Source organism: Centruroides vittatus, unplaced genomic scaffold, assembly GCF_030686945.1.
Source record: "Centruroides vittatus isolate TY-2023 unplaced genomic scaffold, ASM3068694v2 contig_1381, whole genome shotgun sequence".
NCBI classification, from domain to species: domain Eukaryota; kingdom Metazoa; phylum Arthropoda; class Arachnida; order Scorpiones; family Buthidae; genus Centruroides; species Centruroides vittatus.
This window is the reverse complement of record NW_027120867.1, coordinates 1,408,413-1,429,044: the sequence shown is the minus strand read 5'-3', so window position 1 is coordinate 1,429,044 and position 20,632 is coordinate 1,408,413. Positions and strand designations below refer to the sequence as shown.

The 20,632-nt window shown below is 31.5% G+C and overlaps 1 protein-coding gene across 1 annotated transcript; it reads right to left on the bottom strand.

Annotated features, from left to right (window-relative positions):
* Positions 1–5,218: 5,218 nt before the first annotated feature.
* On the bottom strand, positions 5,219–20,172 carry DAT (Sodium-dependent dopamine transporter). The gene is made up of 13 exons (XM_067289386.1): positions 19,899–20,172; positions 13,993–14,127; positions 12,382–12,688; positions 11,526–11,664; positions 10,521–10,655; positions 7,873–7,976; positions 7,678–7,802; positions 7,496–7,608; positions 7,295–7,423; positions 6,540–6,639; positions 6,363–6,463; positions 6,118–6,285; positions 5,219–5,477 (listed from the first exon to the last, which is right to left on the bottom strand). The coding sequence occupies exons 1-13, from the start codon at positions 20,065–20,067 to the stop codon at positions 5,364–5,366; spliced, it is 1,839 nt and encodes a 612-aa protein (XP_067145487.1). The 5' UTR covers positions 20,068–20,172; the 3' UTR covers positions 5,219–5,363.
* Positions 20,173–20,632: the final 460 nt, after the last annotated feature.

Sequence of the window (20,632 nt, the reverse complement as noted above, 5' to 3'; positions counted from 1 at the left end):
GTCGGTCGAACTTTCCATGACTTAATGTTAAAGCGCGTTGTCAAGGTTTATTTCGCGACTTATTTTTTCACAGTCGGGTGTCACCCCTACACTCACCGGGTGACACCCGGACCGCCCCAACGCCTCCCCTCGGTAACCCTCTGCAGATATAGAAGAGCAAAGATATTAATCATTAGAAGTGAGATGACCCACAGAAGAGGAGGTCTTTGTCCATGACAGGGATAGCTTCGTGGAGTCCAGGTAAATTTGAATTAGGGGTCCCAGGTATAGAGTTGACTTCGGACATTTTTCTTCGGAGAAATTTTCATATAAAAGAGTAGTTTGGAGTCCTCAGTTAATGGGTGCCCCAGGCAATTGCCCTCTTTGCCCAAAGGATAACATGCCATTTATCAAGACAAATTTTGTGCTAAAATCGTTAACTGTTTAAGACAAAATATATTAGAATCGAAAATTTAACATTAAATTCACACTTAAAAAACGTCATAAAAATTATACCGATTAAAACTTTAAAGGTATGACAGATTTTAATGAAATGATTCTTTACTTAAACATCTACATAAAGTTTATCTGTAATTTAAATTTAATTTAGGCGCCATAAATTAAAGAATGGAGAGAGAGAGAGAGATGCATCAGAATTCCTATAAGTAAAGGAAATATGATGGATCATCTCCACCGCTGTTGATACTAAGTGCTGATGAATTTATATCGTTGAACAATGTGATTCACCATTCAATGTTTCAATCCCACGGACCTTTATAAATTTTAATTCCTTCCCAAGTCGGGCTGTAGTACATCATTTCCGAATTAGTGGGAGATGGTGCGGGTGGAAACAAAGGTGGAATGTCGGGCGAAGGTGGAGGAAGCACCGACGTCACTAATCTATCGTAAAGCTGTCCTCTAGCGTACAGAACTGGCTTAGTCCAGCAACAGAGGACCACTCCAGTCAACACCATTATGGATCCTACGGTGAGGAATACGATCGAGATAATTATGTGCATTTCGATGCTCATAGTAAAATATCTGAAAAAATATCAATATTTGTATTATTAATATAAAGCTAATTATTTATATATTTCCGTCGGAGATAAATTAGTATTTTGCTAAACAGAATAATAATGCAATATTATCGAGATAAATTAGCCTAATATTCACGAAGCCAACCTTGTGTACTGGAAATAAGAGACGTGATCATCTTTTGCTTGAAGTAATGTTGAATTAACTTTGTCCAGATTCTAGCACAGAATGGGCCGATCGGCTTCAATTTGCCCAATCTTCGCGAAACGGGCCAATACGAGTGACTGGAACTCCGACTGAAATTTCTCAGGAAAGATTACCAGGGGTCGGATCGGTTAAAACTCCATAAATCCCATGATTTTGGTTTGGTTTCGTTTGATGAGATACGACAAAGTGTGCTATCTGTTTTCCGTGAGAACTTTTTTTAGGAAGTTTACCCCTATTTAGGTGTTAGACAGGTGAAGAAAACCCGGAAAATTTCACCCTCTGGCAAGGCTCAAACCCGCGATCGGTGTTCGGTGGTTTTATCTATTCTACTATTTGTAGGCTCTGCATGATTTTGAATTAACACCTAAATAGGGGTTAGTTTTCCATAGAAGCACCCTGTTAGCAACCTCCATTGGCTTATTCCATCGATTCAATCCCGAAAATTTAGGAAAATAAAAGTTAATAATAATCACTGCTCTAATTCCGTTTGCGCTTCTAAATATTAGTAAAAAAGTATTTTAAAACTTAAATACGACACTCTAAATGCTCATTTAAGCTTATGAGATAAAGAAAATTACACAAAGATGATGTGTGCGAATAAAAGAATGAAATATCCAATCGAAAGTGTAGATACTTACAATAGTGTGATGAGAGATTTTAGAATGACAACAAATAAAATTGGTGTTTCTAACCGAAAAATTTGGATGTTCGCTTCGTTAAACATCGCCTATCGTCATGGTTACTACGAAAACACAAAATGAACAAAATATATATTACGACTTAGTTGGATTGCATAAATATTTTAGTATGAAAAATATAGACAAACGAGTTGACTACCTTCGATTTTCGTTAAATATATCGAGGTCAACTTTCAACTGATTCGAGCTTTATTACAAACATAATCAATAATTAATTATTGAGTGACCAATATATTTTTACAGTTAATTGGATTATTTATTAGTAAACTGAATATTTATGACCTACTGTTATATATTAACAGTATAAATTATACAATTCAGAGGCACTAAAAATAATACGAGATGTATGTAAATTGCAAACAATTATAACTAATTTCTATTGAGGCAATACAAGATAAGAGTATATAATACATAATATTAAGCTATAATTTAGTACATCCACTACGGTATATTTTGTATACTGTAGTACAGGGGTCCCCAACCCTATGCCCGCGGGCACCATAGCGCCCGCCGATCGTTTTGTGTGTGCCCGCTGCTGTGCGACCACAATAAAAATAAAAATATTTCAGTTTTCAATAAAATGCTATGTAAAAGTTTTTTCATTTTTAATGATTAACCACACAAAAGTAGAAATGGCACCCAACACAGATAAAAGCACAAAGCGAAATGCGACCGATCTGTTTTTTGCCTCGCGCGAAATTTTCGCCAACCAAATTTTCCATACCTAAAATGAAATGAATCGGACCGTTTCTATTGTTGCTGTGACAATGCAGACATTTGTCTGGAGGTCATCCAGCCTTGCCATATTTGGCCACTTTGCCCCAAATTTGGCTACCCTTTTTTTAGTTTGGCGTAAAAAATATCATTTGGCGCATTGGCTACTTTTTGGGTTACATAAATTTGACATGGCTACATTTTATTTATAAATACGTTACTTGAATAAAAATCACTTTAAAATGGTGTTTTGTCGTTTTTGATTAATTACAGACCCACATAAAACAAATATTTGTTTTATTATGTTTTTCAAATTATGCTTTTTTTTAAATACATTTTTGTTTGTCTCCTTTACAATAAATGAATATATCTATTTTTAAGTAAAAATTGAAAGTGTCTGTAGAAGTAATTTTTTTAAATATTCTTTTTTGTGACAAAATTTTAATACTTATTGTTATAATCTAGACATGTTAATCCTTAAATAATAAAAGTAGAACAAAAATAATAATAATTTTCCTATTCCAAAGAACTTCTCAAACCACAGTTATTTAATTTGAAAGTTGACTGACATTTCTTTATTAAACTAATCTGTGCATTTTGCATATATCATGCCCCTTCATCAATTTGGTTTTAGGTTTTTCTGTTTTAAAAGATATTTTAAGCAATTTTAACTTTTCCTTTTTTAAACTTCCCCCCCCCTGTAGGCACTAAGGCCTTTTTAAGCAAGCCCATTATGTATTCGGCCACCGTACAATTGGGCGGCCAGGTGATGAGGAACAGAGCCCGACATATCCGCTTGGACGATCCAGAAAAATTCCTGGGGATTTTTCGACCCGATCGGATTTGATCCCGGGTCTCTCCAGAGGGGGTAGGCTGGAGGGGTAGAGATAGAAATTTTGGATCTTCAGAACGACATTATCCTAAAATCCATTTTATCAGATGAGAATTTCTGGAATATAGTTGAAAGAAACATTCTTGAAAAAAGCAAAATATAAAATAAAATCGTTTTTCGGTTCCACATACTTGTGTGAATCATTGTTTTCGACAATGAACATTATAAAATTAAAGTACAGATCACGACTTACAGATGAACACCTTGATGATTGCTTACGAGCAGGAATAACATCACACTCTTCTAATTACAAAGCAATGGCCAATGAAATGAAATGCCAAAAATCACATTGACTTTGAGATTTACATTTTTTTATAAAGAATTTTTATACTTTGTAGATTTTGCATGCATTGTTTAGTAATTACTTGTTTTATAAAAATTATTGTTAATATTTTTGTATGTTAAATTACATTTTTGGAATTAAATGTTTTTTGTATATCATGTGTATGTATTATTAACTATGTCCAATTCTAAATTCACCTTGAAAAAATAAATGGTGCCCGCCGTCCGACCGGTATTCTAAAACGTGCTCTTAGGTACAAAAAGGTTGGGGACCCCTGCTGTAGTAGGTAGCCTATACTATCAATACAAGGTAAGTGGGACCTGAACCTTCTTAATTACAACAGTTGTATACTACAGTGCAAAGTACAGTAGGTGTATTGTAATGTTATATACTACTGTATATTGTATACTATAGTATACGAGGCATAATGTTACAAATTAATACTTAAATGAGAGAAAAAAACGTGCGACAAACGTCGAAAAAAATCAATATTTATTTACCTTTTTGTACAATAAAACATATTTATATAACATAATTATGAACTTTAATCAACACGTATTATACAATACCTTTCAATATAATAATTATAAATTATTTACAACATAAAATGAATATTTATTTAAAAAAAGAATTAATTTTAAGATAGTAGATTTTTCTATAGAATTATAATTACTTACAGATATATTTCTTTATATTATATATATATATATATATTTGTATAATATTTATATATGTATATATAAACATATACACATCACAAACAATTGAATTTTTTTAATAACTTTTTTATGGACAATTTAAATATTGAACACATTCATGTTTGGCTTTTAATTAAACATTTAACACTATACAAACTAGAAATTGTTGACTTTATCTACACATCTAACTGTGTTAAGTTGCAAAATAGTACTCTCTTGTTTAGTATATATCAATATCTGTGTAATATTCAGCAAGAAAATATATCTTTTTTGTCATTTTTTTCATTGTTTATTCAATTTAAAATACTTAAATATATATTTTTTATTATTGTAAACTGTTTCAAATGATATTTTATACAAAAATTTACTTCCAGAAAGATAAATAGGCCTATTATTGCTTTGTTGTGATAAAATTTGATAATTAATTAAATGTAAATTAATAAAAATAATATAATTTTTTTCATATTTGACTAGATTTATAATATTTCATTTTCATTTCTTTTCAGTAATAAAATAAATATATCTATATATATATATATATTTAACATAAACAATTTTCAGTATTTATATATTGAAAATATATATATATTTATATAATATTTTGTACAATAATATTTAAAATAACAATTGTTTGCTAATTATAGAATCCCTGACTTTGTCAAGATGTTTTAAGTAAAATATATTTAAAAGATGACCTATTTTTTGATGAAAATTTACAACTTTTTTGTTGATTTTTACAAAGAGTGAACATTGATTATAACTTCTACTCAGAAGTAGAAATATGGTCTTTGTCAATTTAGGAATTACAATACAACAAAATATGTATTCTGGAGTCATAAATAACATGAAAAAATATGTCACACTGCTGTAGGAGGAATATTCTGACATGGGATTTTGGTTTGTCGCACTTCTGGAGTGATGCTTTCACTGCATTTACTGTCTCTCCAAGGTGTGATCAAGAATGTAATTCTCTGAAAAAATAAAGAAAAATAATATATTATACATTAATATTCAAGCTTCGAGACTTCTAGACATTCTAGAAATCTTAAAATGGTTAATGTTACTTATGGTTCCAAGATGGCGGCTCGTCTGATTCCAGCGAGGAAACAGTGGGACACACACGTTCTAACCTAACCTAACCTATTCTAATCTAATAATTTGGTTGGTAATAATTACGGCAATTTATTAGAATATGTTAGGTTAGGTTAGAACGTGCGTCCCACTGTTTCCTTGCTGGAATCAGAGACGAGCCGCCATCTTGGAACCATAGGTAACATTAACCCTTAAAATTGAGATTATTTAGATTCTAGAACATGTATGTAACATGTATGTTTTATATTTATACAGTCATTTTTAAAACAAAAATGCATATATAACCTTCAAACAATGGCTTTTATGTTCTTATCGGTGGCCATTGACTATATTTAGATTTATATACTTACATTAATATTCAAAATAGCAATTATTTGCCGTTTACATAATCTACGACTTCTCCAGAATCTAGACAATCTCTTGAATATAATTTATAATTTTAAAAAAGTATAGGAATAGAAACATTTCTTTAATTAAATTATAATTCATTAAAATTATATAAAAACTTTAATATTTAACCTGTTTAAGTGTTCCGGGAGTGTGAAAAATTTGCCAAACTGCCATAACTGGTATACATAAAACAGACGAAGCCGCAATTGCCATTCCTAAAACGTTAGCCCATGTCGGATAAACGTAATCTTCGTAAGTCAATGGTTCGTAACTAGACAGGCCATAAACTATAATAAACTGAAAATACAAAAGAAAAAGGTTATTTACAAAATATTTTTTAAATACACGAATGAAAATATAAGTACAGATCTAACCAGAATAAAGAAAGGAGCTACAAACATCCAACAAAATTTCCACCATCTTCCAACTTCGAATCCTAACATTTCGTAAATATCTTGAGAGAACCGCTTAATACCTAATCGAATTATTAGTACACAGATTAAATTGAAAGTATTTTAATTAATTAGTACCAATGCTATCGATGTAATTACCATAAATCCAAGAAACTGCAATAGCTTCGAAGAAAACTGCAAAAAGTATGGAATATCCTGCAGCGTATCTATCGAGTAACTGCACCACATAAGCACCACCCTTAAATATGTATTCAGAAGGTTATATAAATATGAAAATATAGTTTTAAAATTGTTACAAATAACCATACACACAGAATAATTATACTGTATTTGTAAGTTCTGTGCTGCGCCGCAATGGCAGTTTAGGGCAAGGTCTATCTATATACGAAGGTCAGGATACGCGTACTGGAGCCGCCATTTTGGGACTTTTTGAATCGCGTGTTCAAAACAAACTCGTACGAGCAGTCAGTTTTATACGACATTAATTTAACTGAAATTGCATAAATTAGTTAAATTAATGTTGTATAAAACTGACTGCTCGTACGAGTTTGTTTTGAACACGCGATTCAAAAAGTCCCAAAATGGCGGCTACAGTACGCGTGTCCTGACCTTCTTATATAGACCTTGGTTTCGGGTCCTCGGATATGGCGCCAGATTTAAATTTCGATATTTTTACTACAGTGATGAGTTGATAAAAGATTGGTTTGGGGTCCCAGGCAATTGCCAAATAATATAACGAGCCAGAATGTAAGGGGTAATTCATTATTATTCACATTGGCAAGGCCGTCGAGAGGGAGAAGCTGGGAATTTCTTATTCCCTCGGGACAAAAAGGGCACGCTGTATTCCAGGCCCCATACCAAGCTTTCATATTAACACGATGCTTGTACATTACCTGAGCGCAGCTTGCCAAACCGATTATATAATAAAGCGTGAAGAGGCAAGCAACGAATAATTCCCTATTTTTCTTTAGTTTTGGATACTCGTCACTCAATGCCGTTATAATAGCTTCGGAACCACCAAACTGAAAGATAATTTCGATAATAGTTTAGGAAATTACATAAAAAATATCAAAATTATTTTAAAGAAACGTTACCGAGCTGTCTAGTCCAAGAGTTAAAAGCATAAGAAAGAATATAACAGCCCAAAATCCAGACCACGGCATTGTGGCTATAGCTTCTGGGTATACGATAAACACTAATCCCGGGCCTGCAAGAGTTAAAATATGCGTTTTAAATACATTTTCTTGTAGAATTATTTTAAAATATTTTAATATACCTTCGGTAGCCACGTCTTTTACTTCGACGTTTCCTTTTTGAGCCATGTAACCCAGGACAGAAAATATAACAAATCCAGATAAGAAACTGGTGGCGCTATTCACTGCACTCGTTATGAGTGCATCCCTATAAATATATTTTAGTTTTTTATAATACTATTCGGTAAAAAGTAATCTTAATTGTATACAGAAGTTACCTGTAAACGTTGTTATGGAATTTGTTGTAACTGGCGAACGCTAAAAGAACACCAAATCCGGGTCCGAGTGAAAAGAAAACTTGAGTTGCGGCATCCACCCACACCTTAATTTTATTAAATTTTTAAATGTTTATTGTAAATTTTGTTCTAAAACTTACTAAATAAAGTCTACAGAAGTATTTTAATTAGTGATATTTCAAAATAAAGCAGAGGAGAATATATAATTTGTTAAATGAATCTAACCAATACTTTTCCTCTAGAACAAGGCGTGCTTTTCCTTTAGAACAATGTATAGTTTTTTCTTTAAAACAATGCATAATTATTGCTTTAGAACAATTCATACTTTTCCTCTAGAACAGGTTCTCAACCTGTGAGTCGCGACCCCTTTGTGGGTCGAACGCTCTTTTCACAGGGAACCATCGGACCATCGGAAAACACACATTTCCGATGGTCTTAGGAACCGAGATACCGCTCCTCTATCCGTTTCCAGGCGGGTCCGCCCACATGCAGATACGCCCACATACGAGTACCCGGAATGATGACATCATCGCGCCAACGTCGTCTCATTCACCCCGTACAAATACAGGTGTATGTGACAAGATTGGTGCCATAATGTACTTAAGCGGACCAGTTACACACGAGCAGCTACTGTGTTGTCTGGATGCCGATCGGTCTTTTTATATTCAGCTGTTGTTGATGTGAATATTGCTCCCTTGTGATAGTAACAGGTATGTAAAAAAAACAACACAGAGAATGGTAAATCATAGGAAACTTTAATGAACTGTATTGACTGAATTACGCCTTGTATCATCTTTTGTATTCTTAAAGCTATTGTTATATATTATTTTCATTAGCAAACCATCCTATAACAATGGATCGGGTAGAGGAGAACAGCAGGAATTGAGAAATCGCAATTGCGTTATTTGTTGTGAGCTTCGAATACGTTTTTTAATCAGAAAGCAAGACCGCTCTTATCACTGAATAGTTCGAAGCACTTTTCAGTGATAAGAGTGAACTGCAGAAAATAGCTTATTTGGTTGACTCTTGTGACATCTGTTGCCAAATGCATCAGGCCTCGATTTGTTTGAAAAGATCCGATCATTCCAAATGAAGCTTTAGCTTTGGCAAAAAGATTGGATGAAAATAAAATCTACACGCTGCCTACCTTATCTGCTATCTTTGAGGAACATGACATTGAACCAGATAAAAGGATTACCATGATAATTTCTGTGAAAGAACACTTGCACATTTGCAGACGAAATTTTATCGTACTTTCCAAATCTTCCCGACACTCCATTTGCCCTTGCCAAAAGCCTATTCACAGTCAAAGTTATCAAGTCTAAATAAAGAAGCAGACTTGTTGAGGAAGATGATCTTCGTTGTGCTCTTGCAAAGATTACCCCGAGAATTTCTGATCTGGTGAGAAAGAAGCAATCTCAACCTTCACGCTGACGTTGGTTTTTTACGCATACTGTCGCAAAATGTAGCAATGTAGTTTACTGTTGTTACACTAAGATTGTTACTCATGCTACATCATGCTTCAAGACAAAAGTTCATTTATTCGTAATTAGAAATAAATATTACACAATATATAATTGTTTTCGTGATTGATCACTATGCTTTAATTATGTTCAATTTGTAACAATGAAAATACATCTTTCATATCAGATATTTACATTACGATTCATAACAGTAGTAAAATTACAGTCATGAAGTAGCAACGAAAATAATTTTATGGTTGGGGTCACCACAACACGAAGAACTGTATTAAAGGGTCGCGGCATTAGGAAGGTTGAGAACCACTGCTCTAGAACAATGCACAGTTTTTCTTTACAACAATGCATTCCTTTCCTCTAAATAGTTTAGAAAACAATGCATACTTTTCCTCTAGAACAATGCATAAGTCTTGCTCTAGAACACTGCATAATTCTTGCTCTAGAACAATGCATACGCTTGTCATTTAGAATGCATTCCTTTCCTTTTATTGCAATAGATTAAAAATCAGAAATGCAAACTACTAAACACGCTTAGAAATGATGCATTCATATTTAAACATTCTAGAATATTTGTTTTATCTAGAATAATGTTATTTAACCGATAAGTAATGAGCTCGTGACCTACACGAGATCGCAAATATTAAGTAATTCTAAGTAAAACGTATGGAAAACACTCAATGGGATTAATTTTTATCAATTAAAACTTACTTTTATTATCCGATTTTATTAACTTTTCTAAATTGGCCATTGATTAAATTAGTGTCGATTTAATTTGAACACATTTATGGGTAAGTGACAAGGAAACGTTACTGTTAAATGGCTCCATCTGTCGAAAGATTCGAGAAATTTTTCTTCCATTTAAGCATGTTTAAGGTTGGAAAATAAATTTCTAATTTCGAAAAATCCAAGCTTAAAATCAAGTACACCAATGACAAAATATGGAACTAAACAATATAAATTTTGTATCAAAATAACTAAGACATTTTAATTATCACGTGTTGCTACTGTACTGTACTTTAGTGTATTCACCAAATTCAATAAAATGACTCATAATATAAAAAATGTATTAATATTTAACCTTATTCTTTACATCTTATCAAGCAATTTTTATACGTAAAACACTTATTTTGTAGATACGAAAATATTACTTACATTGGCATCGGCTAGTGCCGAAAAATTGGGTGTCAGATAAAATTTGATTCCTTCGGCAGCTCCGGGAAGAGTGATACCCCGAAAGAGAAGAATGAAGAGAACAACGTAGGGGAAGAGCGCGGTGAACCACACTACCTTAAAATAGACGGATAGAGCTTATTACTTACAATAACAAGCATTACTTTTATTCTCACACTAATGTAAGTTATATTATTCCTTACTCGTGTAGAAAATATATTATAAATTTAATTCTTCTTCCCCTCTATTAGCGATCTGAACGATGTATTTAAATTATATAGGGCACGATAAAATTCAAATGCTCATTTCTAATATGTAAAACGATATATTTATGTGTAGAAAATTAGGAAAAGAATCAATCCATCATTTTCAGGAAGTGGCAAATTATCGGGAGGAGAAAAAAGCAATGAATGGTAAATAAAATGAAAGAAGAGAATTGGCTGTGTAGAAGAAAAAGTCACATAATTACATAAATCCGGAAGATCAAGACATGGAAACTCACTCTCCCTTACTTCCTTCTCTTCTGACCAATTAAAACGCTTTAACGACATGCGGACTTCCCTCTCCTCCGCTGATGCCTCAGTTCAGAGCTTGAATACTCTTTCTCCTATTCACTCACACTCTAAAAACTTCTTCCGACTTTTCACGTCACATCTTCTCCTATTTTCCTCTCCATATATCCTCGTCCAGATAAAAATTATTTCTATCTTTTCCAGTAGATTTTTTTAGAAGTTTTCTTTAATTTAAAGCTTACTTTAAATAATATACAGTATATATTTATTTATCTTAATATTTTGACATTTCTGAAAAGCTGAACTATGTAAAAATGTATAAAGTAAGGAATAATATAGTGTTATATTCTATTAAAGAAACGATGCTTAGTCAGCTTATGAAAACCACTGCTCTAGAACAATGCTCTAGAACTTGTAATTTAACGTTTACAATTTATAATTATTAAAATACTAATTTTAAGTAAAATCTACTTACTTTACCAGAAGTGGATATTCCTTTCCACAAACTAAAATAGCAAATGAGATAAACGGCGAGGAGGCATAGAGCTATATCCCATTTTACAACACCTAAACCGTCTATACCTTGACTTTTATGTAGTTCTAACACTGCTCGACTGAAATATATATATATACGTTAAATTTATGTATCAATAAACATACAGTGTGGTGCAAAAGGCAGTTATTCAGTCAGCTAAGTTCTTAAACTAATCTATATATATATATATATATCTGACTTTTAGACCATCCTGTATGGTTCCTTTTATTTAAATATCATAGCCTAATTCGTCAGTATATACAGTAAAACCTGTGTAAACCGGACTAGCACGGTACCGAATATATTTTTTCCCTCCAGTTTGGCAGGTTTCCGTTTTGAACAGGTTTTACTCTATTATAAAAAGTGGGCAATTTTGTGGTTTCGATCACTAGTGTGGGTCACCTACGGGAGTTGTAACAGATGTAACGATATCGGCTATCATTTGTCGGATTTTTTCCACGTGGATTAGTTTTCTGCCTGTCTACGTGTAACGTTTTCTGGTTTTCTGGTGACGGATGGGTTTCTTCAGAACTCGCTAACAAAATTCGATCGATTAATGAACTTTAAAGCGCCTTTAATGCAACTTTACCCGTACAAAATTACTTCGTAGCCATTAAATTTTGATAACGCTTCGTTAGCGTGTGTTTAAAAAGTGGATCGAAGGCAGATTATAACCTTAATCTTTGTAGACGAATCCATTATATTTATTTACAATCGAATTTCATACTTTTCCAATCGTTTTCTTAAATAATTCAACTCTTTTTTTGTATTTTTATACGTGGGAAAACGGACTTACTTGAAATATTCAGCTGCGGGTGAGCTTCTAGATTGATTTTTTGGAGAAGAAATGATGATTTCATTTTGGGTGAAGTTGGTATCGTTTGATAGAAATGATAACTGATAATCAAATTGTGATATATTATTGGATCCGATCGGACTAGAATCCACTTCCATGCAATTATCTGTATTCCATTCGTTGTTACAACTTGTCCAAGGCAATTTTTTTGTAAACGATGCGAAAAAGAAGTAGAGTGCCCATGCGATGATGATATTATAATAGAAATCTACGTATAAAGCTATGAGAACGACAGCGTATCCGATACCTAAATATGAAAATAACGATGTATAAATGAATATTTTCTAATTATAAGTCTTATTCTACAATTAATACTAATTAAAAAATTAATAATAATAAATAATACATCTTAAACTATCCTTTGTCTAGGAATAAAGAATAGAAAATAATTTAGAAAAAAATCAGCAAAGTTGCTTAACTTTCTCGGTAATATTTAAAATTTTGGTGGTTCCATCTCTTGCGATATTTTATTTTAAACTATTGTAAAATGGCAAAAACCTTAATTTTGAGGGTACGTATGAGTTTTATTAAAAAAAAAAAAAAATTGTAAATGCTAATTACTAATAAAATCGTCGTTAAGTCTGATCCTACTCGAGATACACACGACCTTCATTATCTCCCCACCCTCTCGACCTTTAACCACCAAAATTTAATAGCACCAATCCCCCTAATACAGAGACCACCCTGCAAAATTTCAGAAATTTTCGACAAAAAGCACAAGATTTATTAAGCTTCAAAGAGATCATACACACACGAGCATCCTTACATACAGAAAAACCTCCGAATTTTTTTGAATGTTATTCGGAGGGTAGTTAAATCTCAAAGGATAATTTAACAACAATAAACGTAAACGTGTCGAGAAAACTCCCTACCGGGGAATTGCTATTTAATTACTTAAAAGAGTAAAACGTAACAATAGAAGAAAAAATCCTCCCTTTGGAGAAATCACATGATCGATATGGCTCTTCGAATTGATCCTCGTGCGTAAATGCATTTTCGATCATCGTTCAGTGTGGCATTCGAGGAGTTACGAGAAATTAACAATTTAACTCGAAGCTTTTACAATAATCAAAGCGAAAGAGGGAAGCCATTTTTTTTCCTTCGATCCTTCTTTTGTGAAGGAGGAAGAAACGTCACACGTGGACGAGCGTGAAATCTTATCAAAATTTAACTATAATAGACAAAAATCCGAACCGATTATGAAAGCTCGCGAGGAGACGAATAAACGACAAGTTATTTAGGTTAATCCTCTTAAGTTTTCCCAGCAAGATTTAGTGACGTTTAAGATAGGAAGCATCCTATCATTAACCACCTGGGTGGAAAGTAAGGAACAGATTAATTCTTCGGTCGTTAGCTATCCAAAGTTCATATGTCACCCGGGACCAATAATGGCAATCCGTCCGTGACGGAATTATTCGATTTAATGACTAACTCGATCGACATTTTTAATGGCCGAGAACGAACCGATGATTGTAAAACGATAATAACCGAGCAATTATCTTCATTGAAAATATTCGATTGGTTGCATAAAAGTTGTAATTTTTCTCTTACCTTTAAAAAGTGGTACTATTCTCCCCCAGCACGTAATGGCGCCTTTCCTGTTATACTGTCCCAATGCCAGTTCCATAAAAAATAAAGGAATACCTCCTACCGAAAGCATGATCAAGTAGGGTATGAGAAAGGCTCCTAAAAATAAATTATGTACGAAATAGTATCAGAAAAATGTTTAATTTTTGCTTATACTTCATAGTATTTAACATCGTGTCGATCTAAAACAGTGTTTGACTTTTATTACATCGCAAACTCTGGAGTGTAGCGAAAGCCGGCAATAGAAGCGGTGCATTATAATTTTATGGCACCCGGGCGAATTTGAATTAGGAGGCCCAATAATTTACTAAAGCAAGCCAGTCCGATATTAAGAGGGTCGCATTATAATGTACGGTACAGTACATCCCTGTACACCGTGTAAGTAGCCATTATTACTCGGACGAAGAGTAAACTCAGTCTACTGTAATAAAACTTATAGGCCTATTGCTAGTCGCTGGCGGGTTTGCGCCTCACTAAAGGCACGTCACGTTGTGTTTTTCGGGTATTTTCCCACGTGTCTAACACCTAAAGAGGCAAATTTCGCGTAGAAAATCCTCCCGAAAGGCATCACTTTATTGGCCCGTTCCATCGATGCCTTTACTATTTTCTTTATTTTTATTAACGTAATTGAAGCGAGTAAAGTCAATATAAAATAGCAATGAATCTATAAAACATATTTCATTAATATTTGCATAATTAAAATTTCATTCGGAAAATTTTAATAATTCATTCAGACAATAATTTCATTTGGTTTGCGTAATTCACTTTTCTTCCATTAATTAAAAATCTATTAATTGTCATTCTGTTAATTAATTAATTGCATCGAATTTCATACAAAAGCTTTATTGACGAGATGTAGGAAGCAACAATATGGAAAATTACACTCGAAAGAAGACACCGAAATTTATATTCAAATTATTAATTAAATTAATAAAATTTTAATTAAAAATAACAAAAATTCAAAAAGTTTAATTATTATCTGCATTATATACAAGTGATTGTCTGACAGGATACTAAACAATTCTTAAACCATTATTAACATAATATATGTAATATTAATTATTATATAAAATATTATTCTAGATATAAAAGAGGAACATTTTGAAATATATTTTAGTGCCAATAATTGTCACGAAATTAAATAATTTTGAATCCATAATTTCTAATTTAATTCCATTGTATTCTTTAACATTAGATTATATTAAATATCAGTGTTATTAAGTGCTTAAAACACTATATTGTTGTATATAATTAAAAATGTTTAAACTAAACTAAATTTTAATATTTATTTTATGATATATTTACAAAAAAGAAGTGATAAAGATGAGTAAATTAAGCGGTTGTTGTGTATAAAATCAGTGTTGGATAGTTTAAGCTATGTCTTGGAAAGACACCTGTTTTCGGTAGATAAAAGTTTCTTCATGAAAAATGCATTAAGTTTGCAAGAAAAGTTGTTGTGACTCTCTCGATTTATAAGAACAACAAAACTGAATCCAGAAATAAGATGTTTTTGACATTAGAACCACCTTCCTAATGTTTTTATTATTCTATTCACAGTACTCTCCATTCTTATACTGTTATACAACCAATACAGTATGTGGATGTATACACGAAAAAATACAATACTAAAAACTCAAAATGTTATATAATATTTACATAATATACAAAAAAATTATTATTTTTTCGATAATATATCACGATATAGGAAAATTATATAACAATAAAATGACAATCATAAGCGATTGTCTTAAGAAAATCAATACTTTTACTATAACAGTAAAGACACGAAAATGGCTAGAATAGAAAAAATACTTAATATTTTGTCCCTAAATTTGATTATTTAACTCTTATTTTAATGTATTTTCGTAAATTTAAATTCGTTTCTATAAATACTAAAGATAATTTGTAGTTTCTATATAAAAATCTTTCTTTTTTTGCGGAGGGGGAAAATGTATAGTTTTAAGCACCAAAAAACATGCTCGTATTAAATATTCACACTCGTCAAACACTTTTAGTAGTTTAATAATTTCACAGAGTTTGATTTTTCGCTACACTCCTATGACTTTGCCTAATACGTGACACGAAAAATGACGGATGAGGTACAAGAAGAATACTGTTGATTGTCTCATCAATTTTCCAAAATGATCGAAACGAGAAAGAAAAACATCATCGGCCATTAAATGACTATGATGTATATTTATTAATTTAAAGTATATATATATTTATATACACTATATATAATAGGTTTTGTAATGACACTAATGTATTTACAGTCTTGATCCGAATGAATGTTGATGAATGCGATTCCTGATATTTTAAGCAATAAAATTGCATTAATACATACACAAATAACACATTTTAACACTTTAAATCAAATATATTTACTGGTTTTTACAGGTTATTTAATTATACAATAAATAAATTTCGAATTCGTGAGTTTTTAGTACAGGAAACTAATTCTAAAAACAAATATGGCGGTTTTTAGTGACTACAAATAATTGTTATAATTTTAGTGGCAAAAAAATCATATAAATCTATTAATACGATATAAATAATTCATATTATGGTTCATTGTACTGTATAGTTGAAAATACAATGGATACATTAGACATGTACAGTACACTACATAAGTCTGGAACAATAGGAGATACGTATCTCCTATTGTTCCAGACTATTGTCCTAATGTATCTTTGTTTATCCTTTTACAGATAAAGCGTGGTGTTAAGTAAGGAAAAACGAGTTCAAGTTATTTTAACGGTGGGAGCCCGCAATCAATACGAAGTCGACGAAGAATTTAACAGTATGTATCCCACCGATTACCAATTGTGTGAATGCAGCCCGTTAAACTCTTCGGCGATTTTACGCCGACTGCGGGTCCGCACCATCAAAATAACCAATAAATAACCAATTTATTTCTCCTTATTTAACGCCACGCTTTTACCTGTAAAAGAATAAAGATCGACAGAACTGCCATTGTTCTAAACTTAAAGGACACCACGTATACGGGAGAATATTTCGCGAAATAGAGACAATAATTTTACAGCGTGTTCTAAATGCCTAGAGAACCCGAAAATGTCCACAAGCACTACCCGTTCAAAGACATTTTTTCAACGCTACAAGGGGTATTATTAATGAATATTCGTTTGCAATGCAAAATTGTGCATTTAGTACCTTTAAAGACGTCGAAAAGTCTTCTCAATTCGGATCATCTCTATTGAGGAAGATCCATTCACGAGTATTCGTTGGTGCTTCACGAAATTCGCGCTATTAAGGAGGGTACTATACTGGGGTTTAGTCCTATATAGTCCTTTATAATGTCCTTATAAGTAGACTTTGACTATCGGCATTTCAGTACGGACATCACCCGATAACGGTAGTTCTTAATTGCGTATTACAGACAATTGCGATTGTAAATACGATATTTATTTAATAAATACAGTGTAGGCCTAACATAATTCTCGTTTTTAATAAACTAAATTGTAGTCTGGAGTTGTATAACCCTAGAATTTATTAAAAGTAGAAAGTATTTTCGAATTCCCGAGGCCGTTAGTCGACTTCTTAGCGATAACATTTGTAAAAAGTTTATCCATTCGAGCTCGAATTTTTTCAAATGAACGTAATATGCTCCAAGGAAGCCTTTCGCTTTACGTTAAAAGCTCCATTGGAATTATTTAATATTATATACATTCTTTAAATCTCTTTGAAATTTATTAAATTAAAAAGTCCTTCATCCATTGAACTCTCGTTAAAAGAATAAGACAGAAAATATTTTTCACTTTCACTTAAGTATATTTTAAATAATAATAAATAAATAAAATATATAGGACTATTCAAAAGCCAGTTAATCGAGTATTTTTCTACTAATCGTGAGAAAGTCTATGGAAAATTGAGTCGATATTTAGGTGTTAAATACGAACTCGAGACCAGCTATGACCAGTGTTTAAATTATTCTTCATTTTACCACGAATTTTCCAACTTCTTACTTTAAAAAGTATGGAAATGAGTGCGAATTTCTTTTATTTTTTTAATTTTTTCTAAATATATAATATAAAAACACTTTGGTATTGATTTAATAATGAAAACTGTACATATTAGGTTGAAAAAACCACAAAAACCCAAGGGTTTTTTTAAAGAAAGTGGCTCGAAATAAGAATATTTTAAATGATTCGAAAACAAATTTTGTGGATCTAAATACTGTATATAATATTATAATCGTAGTCAAGTTTATTTAAATTCTTTCAAAGAATTTCCATTTGAGAAAACGTTTTGTTCACTCGAATTTGTCACGAGTGAAGTAAAATTCGGTGTGGAGTTCGATAGAAAAAAAATCAAAAAAGTAAAAAAAAAAAATCGTAGTCGTTTTTATTGCGTGTGGTTTATAGATTTATTTCTTAAAAGTTTTATTGCATTTTCCATGCATTTTATTGCTTTAAAAATAGAAATAAATGCGCGAAAAGCATCGTCACTATTGACTTCAAATACCTTAAAAATGTACAGATTTCAATCGCTTTAAATATAAAATAACGAATCTAATAGAGGTTACATTAAATAATTATAATTATATTCCCGTTTAATAAATTATAATTTAATTAAAAGAGTGTTTCTTCTAAAAAAAAAGAGAGATTCTCAATCGGTAGATCGCGTACCCCGAACGAAGTTATAAATCGTATGGTTAGCTCGACTCGAAATAATAAAGGTCGAGAAGTAGATAAAACATTCTTAATTAAACGATGGAAATTGCTTTAAAGTATAATTTTTTAAATAATTAAATAAATATATACTTTATTAAATATAAAATTTGATATTTTAAACAATAAACTTTAATAACAGAATTGTTAAAGATAATTTTTGATGGGATGACAGTTACTTAAGTCTAACTTCCGGAATAATTTAACGTTCTTTATAAGTTTCGTATGTATTAATTAGAAGAGGGAAACAGGAAATTTAAATTGTCTGAAAATAATTCGGTTTACAAAAGATTTTACGTAGGAATAAATGTTTAAATTAGTAACTTTTATACATTTTAAATCGCCATTCTAATATTTTTCAGGCATTGAACAATGACTTTTATTTTAAAAAAATAAGTTATACGCTTTATTTCTTACGTTAATTTCCATAGGAAACGATTAAATTTACACGTTTTAAATATTTATTTCCCCATTTTGTTTATTCTTCTCAACTATGGTAATGATGTAAAAAATATGTCTGATCAAGGACATATATGTAATAATTTACTCTATTATCTCCTCTGTTATCCTTGATCACATATATAATTCTTGATTAAATATAAATTAAAATTTTTAAATTAAATTACAACAACGTTTTTACTCTTTTTACAATGGCTTTTTTACAGTAAAACACGAGTTATATGGTTAAAAATTGAAAATTTTGACGTCTCATTCTTCAAAATTTTAGTGAAATTTAATAATAAATTATTTCTATAGATTTAAATGATCACTTTTATAATAAAATTTATCATTATTTCATGTTTATATTTATCCAAAAACGCTAAAAGATAGTTTTTAGTTACCAAAGTTGCTCGAGTTTACTCTTATTTTTGCAAGTAATCTGCATAAAGTTTGTAAGTTTTTCCTCATAAAATTGATATAATATAATATAATATATTTTTGCATTAATTTCTTTAAGATATTCTTCACTTCCAACGTAGAAAAAAAATATATTCTTTTTTTTTATAAGAAATTTTTCTATATATTTACACTTTAATTAATTTCTATCTCTGCAAATAACAGGGCGATTATTTAATTAATTGACTTACAGAGGAAAAAAACACCCTAGAAACTTCTTACACTGTAAATATTTACTCGATACGTATGAAAATCTGTATATTAATTAACGTATTTATGACATACCTCCACCATTTTTATAGCAAAGATAAGGAAATCTCCAGACATTTGCTAAATCGACTGCAAATCCGATGACAGAAAGTAGAAAATCCACTTTTTTATTCCAAGTTTCGCGATTCTCTTCTTGTCCATCTACTTCGATTTGCGGTGCGGAACCGTCTTCTTTATTTTCCATCTTTAATTTACTTTAATTATTTTTTAAAAATAAAAAATCTTATTATCATGTCCAAGCTGCGAAAGTAGAGAAAAGAGATCCATGAACACAATAATCACGTGTGGAGCTACAAGTGACGTCTTGCCACACAACTGTACTGAGAATGCGCACATACATCGTGTCCAAGAATTACTATCACCTCGCATCCCTCTGTTAACCAAACTCTGGCTTAAATTCGCTATTTAAGAGAATTTATACGTCAATAGCATTGGCTCGATGCTCGCTTACATTATAATTTTGTCAATTATCTTCGTTTAAGGTCGTGCGAAAAGAAGTGTAAGAACTAATTCGGTTGCGAGAAACTTCGAAAAAATCAATAACCGGTTGTAAAACTGTTCAGGCTCTGATGGAAGTGGCGCGTTATATCTTCGCGGGGCCCGGGCGAATTTGAATTAAAGGCCCCACGCGTCACTCTGAGGGCTGTCGAGAAATCGTCGTTTAGCCAGCTCTTTTACTCTTTTCATTAATCTTAAAAATCTTATTTTTGTTAGTAAAAATAACATTAATTTATAGAGGTAGCTCCTAA

What these genes read in the sequence shown, in the direction of transcription:
- DAT (XM_067289386.1), bottom strand. Translation starts at nt 20,067, where the DNA reads ATGGAAAATAAAGAAGACGGTTCCGCACCGCAAATCGAAGTAGATGGA. An exon ending in CCCGCAGCTGAATATTTCAA is followed by an intron (nt 11,665 to 12,381) that starts GTAAGTCCGTTT and finishes TATATATTTCAG; the next exon opens with TCGAGCAGTGTTAGAACTAC. An exon ending in CGGCACTAGCCGATGCCAAT is followed by an intron (nt 7,977 to 10,520) that starts GTAAGTAATATT and finishes AATAAAATTAAG; the next exon opens with GTGTGGGTGGATGCCGCAAC.